This window comes from Malus domestica, chromosome 15, assembly GCF_042453785.1.
Source record: "Malus domestica chromosome 15, GDT2T_hap1".
Classification (NCBI taxonomy): domain Eukaryota; kingdom Viridiplantae; phylum Streptophyta; class Magnoliopsida; order Rosales; family Rosaceae; genus Malus; species Malus domestica.
This window is the reverse complement of record NC_091675.1, coordinates 45,382,095-45,395,982: the sequence shown is the minus strand read 5'-3', so window position 1 is coordinate 45,395,982 and position 13,888 is coordinate 45,382,095. Positions and strand designations below refer to the sequence as shown.

Genomic DNA, 13,888 nt, shown 5'->3' with positions numbered 1-13,888 from the left:
GGCATATGTGTATTATGTGGTTGTAACTACATTCAACAACTATAATGAGATAAATATATATATATATACATATATATATATATATACATATATATATATATATGTATATATATATATGATAGATATCAAACAAAGAGTGAAAATTGCAAATAAATGACAAACCTAAACAAGATGATATGGAATTGGCATATAGGTATTATTGCCAAACATGTGAACTGGGACATGTATATCACATACCAATTTCAAGTTTATATTTGTCAACTAATCAAGCCTTGCTATGAAGATTAAAAAAACATTCAAAAGTACTTCACTTGTGATGAATGAGAGGGTGGCAGCGGATAAGGACTAAAGACATTGATACCATCAGTATGTTGTGGAATTATTAAGAGTGGTTCGGGTCGGGATCCCGAACCGAAACCCAAAGCCCGAATCCCAAACAAACTCTCTTTGGGATGAGATTCTAAAACCTGAAACCGTAGCTGAATTTTGGTATTCCCGAATTTCGAGAATCCCGAAATTGTTTCGGTTTTTCGGTTCGGGATCGAGAATGGATGCAATTAGAAGATATCAACCTAATTTAGGAAGATCAAATGAATGCAGTCCCCAAATAACAAATTTCCAGTCCCCCATTCCCAAATTTGAAGACAACCCATCAAAAATCAAACAGTCAAGGATCGAAGAAGCCGTCGATCAAAATTCAAAAGCAGAAAAATACAAAGCAATGAAGCATGCAGTAACTGAAATTAGGGGATTTTCAAAACAAAAATCCTAATTTTAACTCTAAATCCCTAAATTGAATGTTCAAAACCCTAATCCTTAATTTCAGAATCCAAATCCAAATCAAGGTACAATAATTTCATGAAGTTTGGCACCTTCAGATTAGAGAAGCTTCTATTTGGAGGTTGTTGGAGGTGGAACCATGGAAGTTTGGATTTGGAATATGGTGTAGTGGTCAATGACTCGACAGCCGACGTGTAGAGTTTGTGACAAAGGGAGAAGGAGGAGAGCAGATAGTGCAGTCTGTGCAGAGACGATTCAAGGGATTAGAGAAAGTGTTAAGTCCAAGGATGTTGACATAGCAGAGGATGAGATGAGAGAATGTAGAGAGATCCGAGAGGTTATTTAGAGTCTGAGTGTGAGAGAGAGATGCACAGAGATTCATTTGAGAGATAAGAGAGAGAGTTGGCTCAGTGGTTAAGTATAAGTAACTAATGGTTATTAAGCATATAAATATATTTTTTGTATTATAATTTCAACAATTTAGAGTTGGCTCAGTGGTGAAGTTCCATGATTCCTAAGAGGAGATAAGGGGTTTGAATACTTGCGGCCTCATTTTTGAGGTAATAATCTGAAATCGGTTCAGTTCGGCAATAACCAAAATTCACAAATGCTAGACCGAATACCAAACCGAACTAGGTGGTTTAGGATAATAACCGAATCGAAAATTTTCAAAAACCGAAAATTTGGGAAAATTTTAGGATAATTTCGGTTCGGGTTCGGTTAGGATCGGGATTTTCAGGATATTTTTCCAACCCTAGGAATTGTAACCTAAAACATGTCAACGATTAAACTTTAATTATATATATTAAGCACATAGGCATGATAAAGAATTATATGTGTTTAAGTACCTGATTAGACTTCTTTTTTCTTGGTAAGACTTTTTCCAAAGCACTCCTAATTCTTCGTCTTCTTCGATAAGACTTTTCTTTCTTCTTAAGCCTTTTTGGAATGATGACATCAACATTCTCCAAGTAATTGGCCATTTGGCTATTATAGTTGGTATGTCTTTTCTCATGCACATCATCATTCACTTCTAGATGTAAAAGGTCTTCAACCATTTTTGCCAATTTATTTGCTTGCTCAATCACCAGTTGGTATGCCTTTACATTTTCAGATGCCCTTGTTGATAATCTAGTGAATATAGAACACAAGGACTTATATCTAAAAGCTTGTTGCAATTTAGGCTTGACTTGAATCTCATGCCCACACATGTTTACCACACTGTCAACTTTTGCTTCTTTACTCCACCTGTTCAATATATATTATTCAAGAATTTCCTTGATAAGCATGGCTTCTCTAAGGACTTTAATAGCATGACTGCACAAAATACCTTTCATCTCAAATAGTCTACAGTTGCAAGAAACAGTACATATACCTTCCCTTTTCACCATACGTCTTAGACTTATCATCTAGTTCAACCGTGTATAAGTTATCCCCATCAGCAACACGGTTTGTTATTGACAATTCAATGGATTCTTCAAATTGATCTTGAAACAATTTGAATATTGCTTTCGTGTAAACTTCCCTAGCTTGTTTCAATAATTTGATATCAAATTTGGCATATACAATTCTGAATTGTAGGTCATACTCCGCTTCCCACTCCTTATACCTAGTATCGGTAAGAACCCTTTCAAAGTTTGTGAAAAATTTTACAATACTGAGATCTGACTTCAAATAATTTTTCATTCTTGCATTAAAACTTTCACTGATTTGTGTGCTTCGTATTCCTATAGACCATGCCAATCTCACATATGCATATGCCCATTTCTTTCTAATCTGACCAACCAGTCATTCTCATGTGCATCATACTCATCAAGCATAGAATACCAAGCAGCAACAAACTCACTTTCCTCCTTAATGTGGTCAAAAATTTTGTCAAAGCATTGTGAGTGAACTCCTTCCTCACCTCTGAACAGAGTATTCACATTTTTACAAGCACATTCTGCATCAGATGCCATAAACAAAGTCTATGGTAAGTTTGAGGCATCACTTCTAAAATAGCCATAGCTATCGCAGGATCTTGATCGGTAAAAATAGTTCTTGGAGCCTTGCTAGACATTGCCTTCAAAACTGTCTTAAATAACCAACTAAATGAAGTGGCGGTCTCATCATACATTAAAGCTGCTCCAAATACAACAATCTCTTTGTGATGATTAAAGCCAACAAACACTACAAAGGGTCGATCCAATTCATTGACTTTATAAGTTGTATCAAAGCTTACAACATCTCCAAAATGGCTATAATCAATTATCATTTTAGCATCTGCCCAAAACATGTTTGTTATTTGCTCCTCTTTGTCCAACTGTAGTTCATAGAATGATGGGTTTTCCAATATTTGTTTGGAAAAGTATTGTAGTAGGACTCCAACTTCTCCAAATGTCATTTTCTTTTGCCTCACAATTCAAAGATAATTGTTTTCATCCTGCTTAATATATCCCAAAGACTCTTCCACCTGCTTGTTTGCTTATTAACTCATAAGCCAACCTAAGTGGAATCCCTGACTTTTCAGCCAAGTCTACTTCAGTGGCTTGTGAGGCTGTCATTTTTTGTTGGGATGGTAACATATGGGCATATTCTTTCTTTATTAGGGGATGATTATGTTGTTCAACAAAAATATAAACATAAAACTTTCCTCTATGCCTATCCAACCTAACACCTATATGAGCACCACATCCAGTCCTTGTCTCTGCTCTTGGTCTTTTAATCATATCATTTCGCTTATCTACAGCTCGAAACCCTTCTTTAGCACAAGAAAACATTCTTGAAGTGAGTTCACCAGTCCTTTTATTCTTGCCACTACTTTCTCTTCGAATACTAAACCTCATAATTCCACCATACTTGTTGCAGAAATCATATGTTGCGTGTTCAATATCAAACTTCATATTTTTTGTATGTTTCAATTCCAAAGTACTTTCTATGCCATCATTCGGTTGATCCATTATATCATTCACTATCCAATCCTACCACAAAAATTTACCAAGATTCAGACAACTTGAGCTCAACGAAAAAAACCAAATTTTCTAGAGAAGCAACGCAACATCTCCTCTTTTTCAGACATAAACATGTAGAAAATCCAATCTAATTGCAAAAATATCATGAAAAGGAAAGTCAATAAATGAAGCGTAACCTTTATTATTGAAGACTAGTGGCAACCCGTTGATCGACCAAAGCAAGACGATGATTTTTTTTTTCCTTCCGAAATTTTTGGAGGAAGGAGATGCAGGATTTGGATTTTTTTTTCCTTCGAAATTTTCGGAGGAAGGAGATGCGGGAATTTCGTAGGAAGCGGGAGATTAGTTTCAGAGGAGAAGTGATAAAGTAGGGAATGGGGGAGCGCGGAAATTGTAAAACGCAAAGAAAATTACCTTGGTTTGCGTGAAATAATTTGAAAGCTTCTTGGCCGTTCTTGGCCGCAAGATCAATTTGAAAGGCTGTGATTAATTGATCCCTAGGCTCCGTTGGCAACAGCTCAGGAGAGAATCTGCTTCCAGTTACTAAATATACATCGAATATAGAAATACTTGGAAATTTAAAAGTACACAATTTTCAATCAATGAATAAATAAAAACACTATGATCTCATCTGATGTAAGCACACGCATACATATCAACTGGTTTGGTTTGTTTTTAACAAATGACATGATCTATTTCATTGCCAAATTACAATATATTGTAAGTGCATTGGGGGGAGCAGGATGCATGGGATTAACTGCTAATTAGAATGTCTTGTTGAGAGTACATCCTCCCCATGCCATGTGAACCAGAGCCACAACTAGTTAGGGTTCTGGTTTCAATGACATTATTATAGATGACAAACATGCATGCTTAAAGCTCAAGGTTTGGCCAACCTTTCAATGGCATTGGATCACGTGACCATCTGTTGTCGTCCTTACTTAAAGTGCACATGCCTCCCTTTCTGGACACCCTAATATACGTATCATCACTTTCTCTCAGACTTTATTCCCAAGCAGCATGCAGCTGGCCATGGCCTCTCATCGATCTGCATCTTGCCAAACGCCAATAATATTACAATCTCAGCAGATCTCCTGCCCTCTCAGCTGCTTCGCTTTTCATACCTTACACGTATCACTTTCCCATGATAAAACATGAAGCCTTGCATTCCAAGCCTGCCCTTCTTTTTTTCTTTTTTTTTTCATTGTTTTTAAGATTCCAACGTGGAGAAGAAGCATTTAACTTTTATCAATGCCTCAAAGTCCTCTGTTTTACCATGTCTTTATTCGTGTAGTTTAATTTCTTTACGAGTACTATATATCTTTATTCAATAACGCACCAAAAACTTTTCTAAATTTCCCTCTAGATATGAGATATGACAATTTGAAGCGTTACACATAGATGAGGTTCAAAGCGAAACATTACCAAAATATTTGGGACCTCAAATTTTAGGATTTGTTTTGATATATGACATACAAAAAATATTCTTTAATTGTCTTATGCACAGATGTTGTCATATGCTAATGTATAAATTTAAACTCAATCTAACAATATAAATATCTGTTTTGCAAATGAACATTGATGGGCGTTATATTTTGTTTATATACATAGGTGCTCATGATCCAGCCGGCATAAATGCAAATGTCATGTGTCTAGATTTACATGCATGCTTATGAATCAATTTTGTAAAAAAAGTCCAGCTGGGTAAAGTTGGATTGTACCCAGCAAAAGTGTTGCTCTCCTAGGCCTACCCAGTGTACCCACCTCGGCTTTAATTTATAAATGTTTATCCTCATCTAACTTTTGTGGCATGAACATATATTAGATTAGTAATCCTAACTACTCTACTGCTTCATTTCCGCTTAGGACCATGACATGAATACCATGGCCTTGTTACAATCACGCCAAAATATTTCTCAATATGTTGATTCCCTCGTGGTATAAAGTAAACTTTTGACACCAAGTTAGCTGGGCTTTTCTTTCATATAAAAACAATTTCAGTCGTTATTTCTGCAAGCAATAATATACAAGAACAATGGGTTAAATGTAACAGAGAGACTTGTGGATTTGCATAGAATAAAATCGTAGTGTTTGCTTGTGATTCAGGACTTCTCAACAGGTGAGGTGCATACGGCGCTGTTGGCTTATTTATCAAGTCCAATATTCAAGTGTCATATTTGGGTGTGACAGAGAAGGCATACATTATTTGCAAACCATCGTAACACGTGTATTTGCTTTCAAACTCATCCAGCAATAACCATATATATATATATATATATTAAGCATGCTCCATCATGCATGAATATTAAGCCCATGGTACCACTTTTTTGTATGAAAGTTGTGACCGTGGGTTTATTCCAAGTTTGCTGAGCACAAAGACAAATGAAGGAGAGGGACTTGAAAGGAGAACCAAAGAGTTGGGATCGTCTAATTTGGTATATAGTTGTAGACTTTGACTACATTCTTAGCTTTTAGCGAGCTCAGAATTTACAAAAGTGAAGAAACTTGAGATTACAATATAAAATTAATTAACAATATGGAGAGTAATTCAACTTATTTATAAATTCATACAAGGTCTCTCCTCCCATTAATATGGAATTCATACTCAATATGTCTTCTTTGTGTGGTGAATTTTCAAGCCTAGTAAGTGGACAACACAAACAGGGTGACATGGAGCACACGTGTGTTTTAGACTTCGCACATGGGACAACTTGCTCTGATACTATAAAGAAAATTGAGGTTCTACCATAAAACCAAATTGACAATATGAAGAGTAACCCAACTTACATTTAAACCTATGTAAGATCACTCCTCTCATTAATGTAGGGTTGATTCTTACCAAAATGTATGTAATTCTTTAGGGATTTCATGCATGCAGATCCCTTTGCCACTTTGAGTTACTCCTGTTAAGTCCTATCTTGAAGAGAATGACACAATTTCCTACTAGCTAATACTGTCGGCCGTGGATTATGCACATGGATTTTGGCTTAAGAACCACAAGAAAAAGGTGCTGCAACATGGCTTCGTTATCCCCATCCTCTATGATGCTTATAAGGGAAACATTACACGACATGAGTAATGTTCTCTTACTAGGTAAATATTTATTGATAAATTTGGGTTGCACATATTGACAAGCATCAACATAATCAGTTATATAGTTGCATTATCGAGTATCAGAACCATAGAAAATTTGGCGAAGAGACACTTTTCAATTAGATGGAATCAACATATTCAGTTATATATGTTATGTCTTTGGTTTATACCAGTACAATTGGAGGAGGAGTGAATACAAGACTTATGTGCAATATTTATGCTTTTAACAACTTGAGTGACAAGCCTGTTGTTTGATATGTTATGTTACGGTTGACAGACTACTGGAAGATATAGTATTTACTTCATCCTAGTTAGTCGCCTATTTATAATTTAATATGACACATTGGCTACCAAAACAACGTTACCATTAATTGCATGAACAGATGACCTGTAACTCATCATTAGATCGATGTTTAAGATTTGACAGCCTTTCATAAGCGTAAGCCTAACCTAAGTTGTGATTTCTTGACCTCGTATAAGGTCGTAGGCGTCCCTTCGGGGACATCGTATGGTAGGTTTTAGGGAACTTATTGCACCAAACTAAATCACTGCTTGCTGTTGGAGTGGCACGTCGATCGATCACATAAATCATATCGGATTATGTGGTATACCTTCTAAATTCCAAATATTAATAATTGATAGAATCATATGGTGCCGTCCTCAGCCTAATTTTTTTTAGAATTTGTGAGGTTGTTGTTGGGGTTTATAAGCCGGCATCCGACTAGATATGTCACCACAAGACATGATGGGCGCAAACTCATCAGGACAAATATTCTCACAGGCTTTCCAAACCTTCACATTGTTTTGCATATATATATGGTCCTACAACATCGCATACCAAAACACATTCAAATAGGCATGGACATGGTCACATTTTTGTATAGAACAAGTTTGGTCGACAGTCCCATCTATTCATGCATAATGCATTACACAATCCGACAACGACAAGAATTATCATGTACCAACCCATTGGTCTTTGTGATAAACAACCATTATGTTGACCTAATACGTAATTTATCAAATCGATAAATAAAGTTTCGGCACAGGAAGTTTTTGCAATTAATCTAATTAGGCTATGCAATTTTCAAATTAATGCAGAATTATTTTGTATAATGGCGATCTCAAATAAGATTAGTAATAGTTCCAATGGTTTTTAAATCTAATTTCATTTCTCAAATTAGTGGTCAATTATGCATCCTTGCCATTTCCTTGCCATTTCTTTATTTGGTGAATACATTCATTTTATTTGTTAGGAATTCAATTCCAATATTATTTAAAATTTTCATTTCTCAGATTGAAGATCAATTAATATCCGTGTCATGCTTAATTCTGGTAGAATATGCTTAATCTTATAATTTTTTTTGCTTGAGTACATCGATATTTTTACTCTAAGGAGATGGGAAGTTTGGCTAACCACACAAATGACAACCTAATTTGGTATCGAATTCGCTATCCACGGGATTTGGACCTAAGACATCTCATTTCCCATTGAAAAGGAATATCACCATACCGTAGTATGAGTGACAATTTTATAATTAGATTAAACAACTTTCTTACATGGCATCCACAAAGCTCCTTCCCAATGTGATCATAATTCATGACCGATACCTCTACGTTCTTGAAGAGTTTAAACAACTTTCTGGAAACTACAAACACTTCATATTATTTCAACTCACCAAGTTTCGAATGTGAGTTGAGCTTCCCTTCACCTTTTCATAGCGGGGGAAGATCTTTCAAATTGAAGTGTGGATTAAAAACTGGCCTCTTGCTTTTAGGATACATCTAAAAATCATTTGATTATCATATTTAGTATAACAAACATAAACTTCTTCTTAATTATGTTTGTTGTTTCTATTTGATTCATTTTTATATGATCACCAAAAAAAAAAGGTGTATAATTTCCCTATTTTAGGATAACAAACGCACACTTATGCTTAAGAGATAAAATCCAGTGAAAAATAATAATAAGAAATGAAAAGTGAAGTATAATTGGGAAAGCTTATGTTAGAAGACTCAACTTTTCCGTAGCAGCTGGTGTAATGCATTGGTCCATCGGTGCATTGGTCAACCTCTCAGTTTCTCACCAAAAAGTTGAACAAGTACTAAAATTTTGATAAGGATTTAACAAACCACTTGTTAATTCCTTGTTAAATCCACATCGTCCAAATTTGTCTCATGCTTTGCAAGTATGTAATTGTCTCGCATCTCAGCGGTACACATGTCGTCTACTTTGTCAAAAAACAGGAGCCTCAGCCACCAGAAGATGTTGACAAGACCCTTTTTCAATAGTATTTAATTTCTAAACATATCACCTTTAGCTGTAAAATATTGAACAGTACCGCTCTTTCTTTTTTATATTTTTAACATTATAATTTTACAGATTTCATACCAATTGGTCATTAGTATAAGGATTTTGGGAACCCTAAAAACAAAAAGCATTACAGTAGGACTAATCCTTTTTCTTTAACACGCTAATTAAGCTTATGGGTTTGACCCCACACACACACACACACACGCACCCTATACAAGAAAAAAAACAAGAAGATAAAGTCGGTTTCTTGGAAGCCACTCTAAGGGAGGCTGTGAGCTTATTTATGCACCTTTTGGATGATATTCTGGTTCACAATAATCCTTCAGGGTCAAGCCATCTCTTTTTTTATTCCCATATATTTTAAGCCCGAGTCTTTCTTTTTTTTTCCTTATTCATTTAAATTGTTCCAGATGTTATATTAGTTTAACATGGATTTTAATACATCTGTCTTCTATAAGTAGCTTCTTCTATAGGAACCAAAAACTTGAAGGAAAAAAATGGCAGATATGGCAAAGTACAAGGTGAGAAATGAATTGGGTTGTGGTTTTATGGGTGGGATTTTCCAGTGCAGAAGCTACTGGCCTAGAAAATCATCTGTTCATTCACTACCTTCCTCAAACACTAGCAAAAATGATTTCAATCTACCAGTCAGTGATGATTGTTCTTCAAAGTCTAATGAATCAAAGACCCAACCAACCAAACCCACACAGCGTAGTGCTACTGTAATCTCCTTGAATTTGGGTAAACCTTCTCCCAATTTCGACTTGGAACACGCCAGGAAGCCTAGCTTGGGCCATCCAAGCCCTTCAGCTTGCCACCAAAAGGTTCAACCAAGAAGACATTCAGATGCTGCAAGAAGCTCGACTTCTTCATCCAGTGGAGCAGGGCAGATCAAGGTGTCACAGCAGCATGACTTGGCGAAAGAGATGAAGCTACGAAGGGCGTCCACTGCTGGCTCTGCAGAGCTCAGTAAGAAGATCAGTGATCACCAGCAAACCAACGAAAGCAAAGCTGTAGTCCGAGCCACTTCAAGTAGCTTAATTTTTACAGGACAGGGGAGGAACCTGAGGCAGCCCGGCGTTACCAATCAGAGAGCAAGCAATAGTCCCAGTGCCATTTCAATCAAAACTCTGGCTTATCATCCTAGAAACGTAGAAGACTCGAGTTCCACACCTAACCGAAAACTAGGAAGCAATGTTGTGATGGGAATCATTGTGAGGAAAAACAGTGATGATTTTGGAGGCATGGCATTGAATAAGTTAGACCCTGAGGTGTTGAAGTCCATGGGGAACGAGGCATACAAGGAGGACAGATTTGAAGAGGCCTTGGCTTTGTATGATCGTGCAATTGCGTTGGATTCAAACAAGGCAGCGTACTATAGCAACAAGGGAGCAGCCTTGATTGGTTTAGGCCATCTCATTGAGGCGGTTTTCGAGTGTAAAGAAGCAATCCAGATTGAACCCTCTTACCACAAAGCTCATCATCGGTTGGCAACAACATATCTCAGGTAACATGTTTTCCTGCAAGACACAAATTTTACGTCTTTAATATCTTCACCGTGTTGTCTATTAAAACATTTGCTTACACATGAACATTAATCTGTCATTTAGACTGGGAAAAGCAGAGAAAGCATTGGATCACTACAAACACTCGGGTCCATACGCTAAATCGAAAGACGTTGACCAATGTCAGGTTCTTCAAAAATGCCTCAGCAGGTGCACTGAAGCTCAGAAATTACAAGAGTGGAATGTTTTGCTCAATGAAACCCAACTAGCAATTTCCTCAGGTGCCAATTCAGCTCCACAGGTAATTAGCTTTTTTATTTAGTCAATCCCTAGTTATGCCAAAGGTTAATTAATTTAATCTGTTAATCAAAATAATTAATATAAGGTTGTTTAACCATGAGTAGGTGTTTGCTCTACAAGCTGAGGCCTTGCTGAAGCTTCAAAGACAACAAGAGGCCTATGCCACCTACCAAAAACGACCCAGTTTTGGCATTGATATTTGCACCAAATTTTTTGGCATGGCTAGTAGTGCCTATCTGTTAATGATTGGAGCTCAGGTTTACTTGGCTGCTGGCAGGTTAGTTGATTTAAATTAATTAGTACGATTAATATAACATAGGATTTTAAATATATCCTGCATTGCATCACAAGTTAGGTTGGTCCCTATAATTTATTTGCATCCAACTTTATTTATCTGCATCCAGTAATTTAGTATTACTTTATCTTAGTTCAGATAAAATGTCAAGATTTTAACATCATAGAGCTACGGGGGTTGGCAGGTTTGAGGACGCGGTAGGTACAGCTACAAATGCAGCATGGCTCAATCCAGGTGACAAGAACGTCGGTATGGTGGTGAAGAGGGCTAGAGCTGTTGCGTCAGCCCGAGTGAGTGGTAACCTTCTCTTCAAGGCATCAAAGTTTTCGGAAGCGTGTGTAGTATATGGCCAAGGACTACAGCACGATCCACACAATTCGGTTTTACGATGCAATAGAGCAGCTTGTCGTTCTAAGCTTGGGCAATTTGAAAAGGCCATCGAAGATTGCAATGCAGCACTCGATCTGCAGCCTTCTTATAGCAAGGCCAGGCTGCGCCGCGCTGATTGCAACGCCAAGGTGAATTGTTATTACTTGAAAGCCTTTCGGCACAGAAAATTTCATGTGTGATAACCCTTTACTAATTAGTACGGTTCTTTTTGTTTTGTTCTATCTCAGTTGGAGAGGTGGGGAGCTTCAATTCCAGATTATGAGATGCTGATAAGGGAAACTCCTGGAGATGAGGAAGTTGGAAAGGCTTTGTTTGAAGCCAAAATCCAGCTCAAAAGACAACATGGCGAAGATATTGAAGACGCGAAATTCGGATCAAACTTGGTTCTTGTTTCCAGCAATGAGCGTTTCAGATACTTTGTGACATCCCCAGGTAGCTATATATTCTTCCCTATTTTCCAAATGCTCAGTGTTCTACTTTCTTCCTAACTAGATGAGAAAGAAGTTCACCAAACACCTCATTGTCTCACCAACAGGGATGTCTGTCGTGCTGTTTTGTAACAAAAGTAAACAAATGAAAGTGTTACAAGCCCTGCACCAAGTCTCCAAAAGATTCCCATCTGTTAATTTTCTCAAGGTTAGTTATTACTAAGATTATATGGGCAAAAGGAACGTTCACAGACATAACTTGTTGCAAACTTTTAATAGAAAGTAGAACTGGGGACACTAAACAAACAATAAGTTGTATATAAATTATGGTTTAGTGTAAAGGTGGGCATAGTCTGGTTTTGGCCGGGACCGGAAATCGCACTGATGGTGTCAGTTTGAGAATTCCTCGGGACCAAAACCAAACCGTTGATCCCATCAACCGACCTGGTCTACTTTTGAATATAAATTTGTAAATTTTATTTTTTTCACTACAAGTTTGTTACCGGTTCTATTTCTGCATATTTAATCAGCTTATATTAGTATTGTTCTTAATATTCAAAGTGATTTTTTTTAAATTCAGGTGGAGGTGGAAGACCATCCCTACATGGCCAAAATGGAGGATGTGAGCACAATCCCAGCATTCAAGATATACAAAAATGGATCAAGGGTCAAAGAAATTCCAGGCAAAAACCATGAACAATTAGAAAGCTCAGTCAAATTGTACAGCAGTTGATCAGGATAGTTAAATTAAACAGAAGATAAACAAAAATTACACTTAATATATGGTGACTGGCAGCAGAAACTTCACATCTTCCAAAAGAAGCCCACATGACAAACTCAATCCTTTGCGTGCAGTACACATAAAAAAAAGGATGGTAATCATAGATTAAATTTAAGGAATATGGAAATTTGAGTGGACTTGAATATTTATACCTTCGTGATTCCTTTATTTTTTTTCTTTTTGTTTTGCTTCTGTTATCCCATATGTTTGCACACCAACATGTCCCTGGTTAAAATGAATTGTGGTTTGATTAAAAGTAAGTGTTTAAGATTTGTACTCTGTTTGTGAACTTTGTTATTTTGAAAAAACATAAATTTATACAACCGAGAGTTGAGAAGAGTGGCAAATAAATAACGTCCAAACAAGCTTGGACCAAATGGATAACATGCATATAGAAAGAGTGGTCAAAATATAACAATAAGGTAAATTTTCAATTACATTATAGTATGCTTATCTATTAAGATTGACTTATTTTTAGGTAAAATCCACAAGGCAATGACAATGAAACAAAAAATAAAATGCATTTAGGAAGAGATAAAAACGTCTCGGTCGCGACAAATTTCGGTACAAATAGACAAATGCATATAAGGAGACAAGGATCAAAAAGTGACAATTTAGAAAAACTTAATAATTACATTGTACACTTTATATTGAAGATAGAACTTACTTATGCTAATGGATAAAATGCATAGAAAGAGTGACAAAAGGACATCAATTCTCTCTCAAAATTAAGAGCAGTTAAAGAACTAATGGATAAAATGCATAGAAAGAGTTAGGAATCCCTTTGAAGCCTGTCTTTTTGTTCATACTCTGTTTTGGAGTCTTGGTAGATTGTTCAAGCACTACAAGAGTATGGTGCCGCTCTGAGAATCCCTCCGCAGTTACTCAGAGTGCTGGTTGATATGATAGCTCATGCTTCTTGACCCTACAATTCTGACGAAATATCAGTTCTTTTTCTACTTGGAACATTCTCCTTGGTTTCAATACTCACCATCGCTAATCTAAAAATATCCGGCTAGTGCCGTATAGGTCTCAGCTAGTGCCGCATAGGTTC

At 36.6% G+C, this 13,888-nt stretch overlaps 2 protein-coding genes across 2 annotated transcripts; one reads left to right on the top strand and one right to left on the bottom strand.

The window, feature by feature from the left end:
• Window positions 1-891: 891 nt before the first annotated feature.
• On the bottom strand, window positions 892-3,163 carry LOC103446568 (protein FAR1-RELATED SEQUENCE 5-like). The gene is made up of 5 exons (XM_017335019.2): window positions 2,869-3,163; window positions 2,566-2,722; window positions 2,156-2,407; window positions 1,629-2,028; window positions 892-1,020 (listed from the first exon to the last, which is right to left on the bottom strand). The coding sequence occupies exons 1-5, from the start codon at window positions 3,161-3,163 to the stop codon at window positions 892-894; spliced, it is 1,233 nt and encodes a 410-aa protein (XP_017190508.2).
• A 6,250-nt stretch (window positions 3,164-9,413) lies between these two features.
• Window positions 9,414-13,113, top strand: LOC103446496 (TPR repeat-containing thioredoxin TTL1-like). The gene is made up of 7 exons (XM_008385635.4): window positions 9,414-10,642; window positions 10,746-10,941; window positions 11,045-11,217; window positions 11,420-11,753; window positions 11,853-12,057; window positions 12,161-12,261; window positions 12,634-13,113. Exons 1-7 carry the CDS (start codon window positions 9,633-9,635, stop codon window positions 12,784-12,786), a joined length of 2,172 nt encoding a protein of 723 aa, XP_008383857.2. The 5' UTR covers window positions 9,414-9,632; the 3' UTR covers window positions 12,787-13,113.
• Window positions 13,114-13,888: the final 775 nt, after the last annotated feature.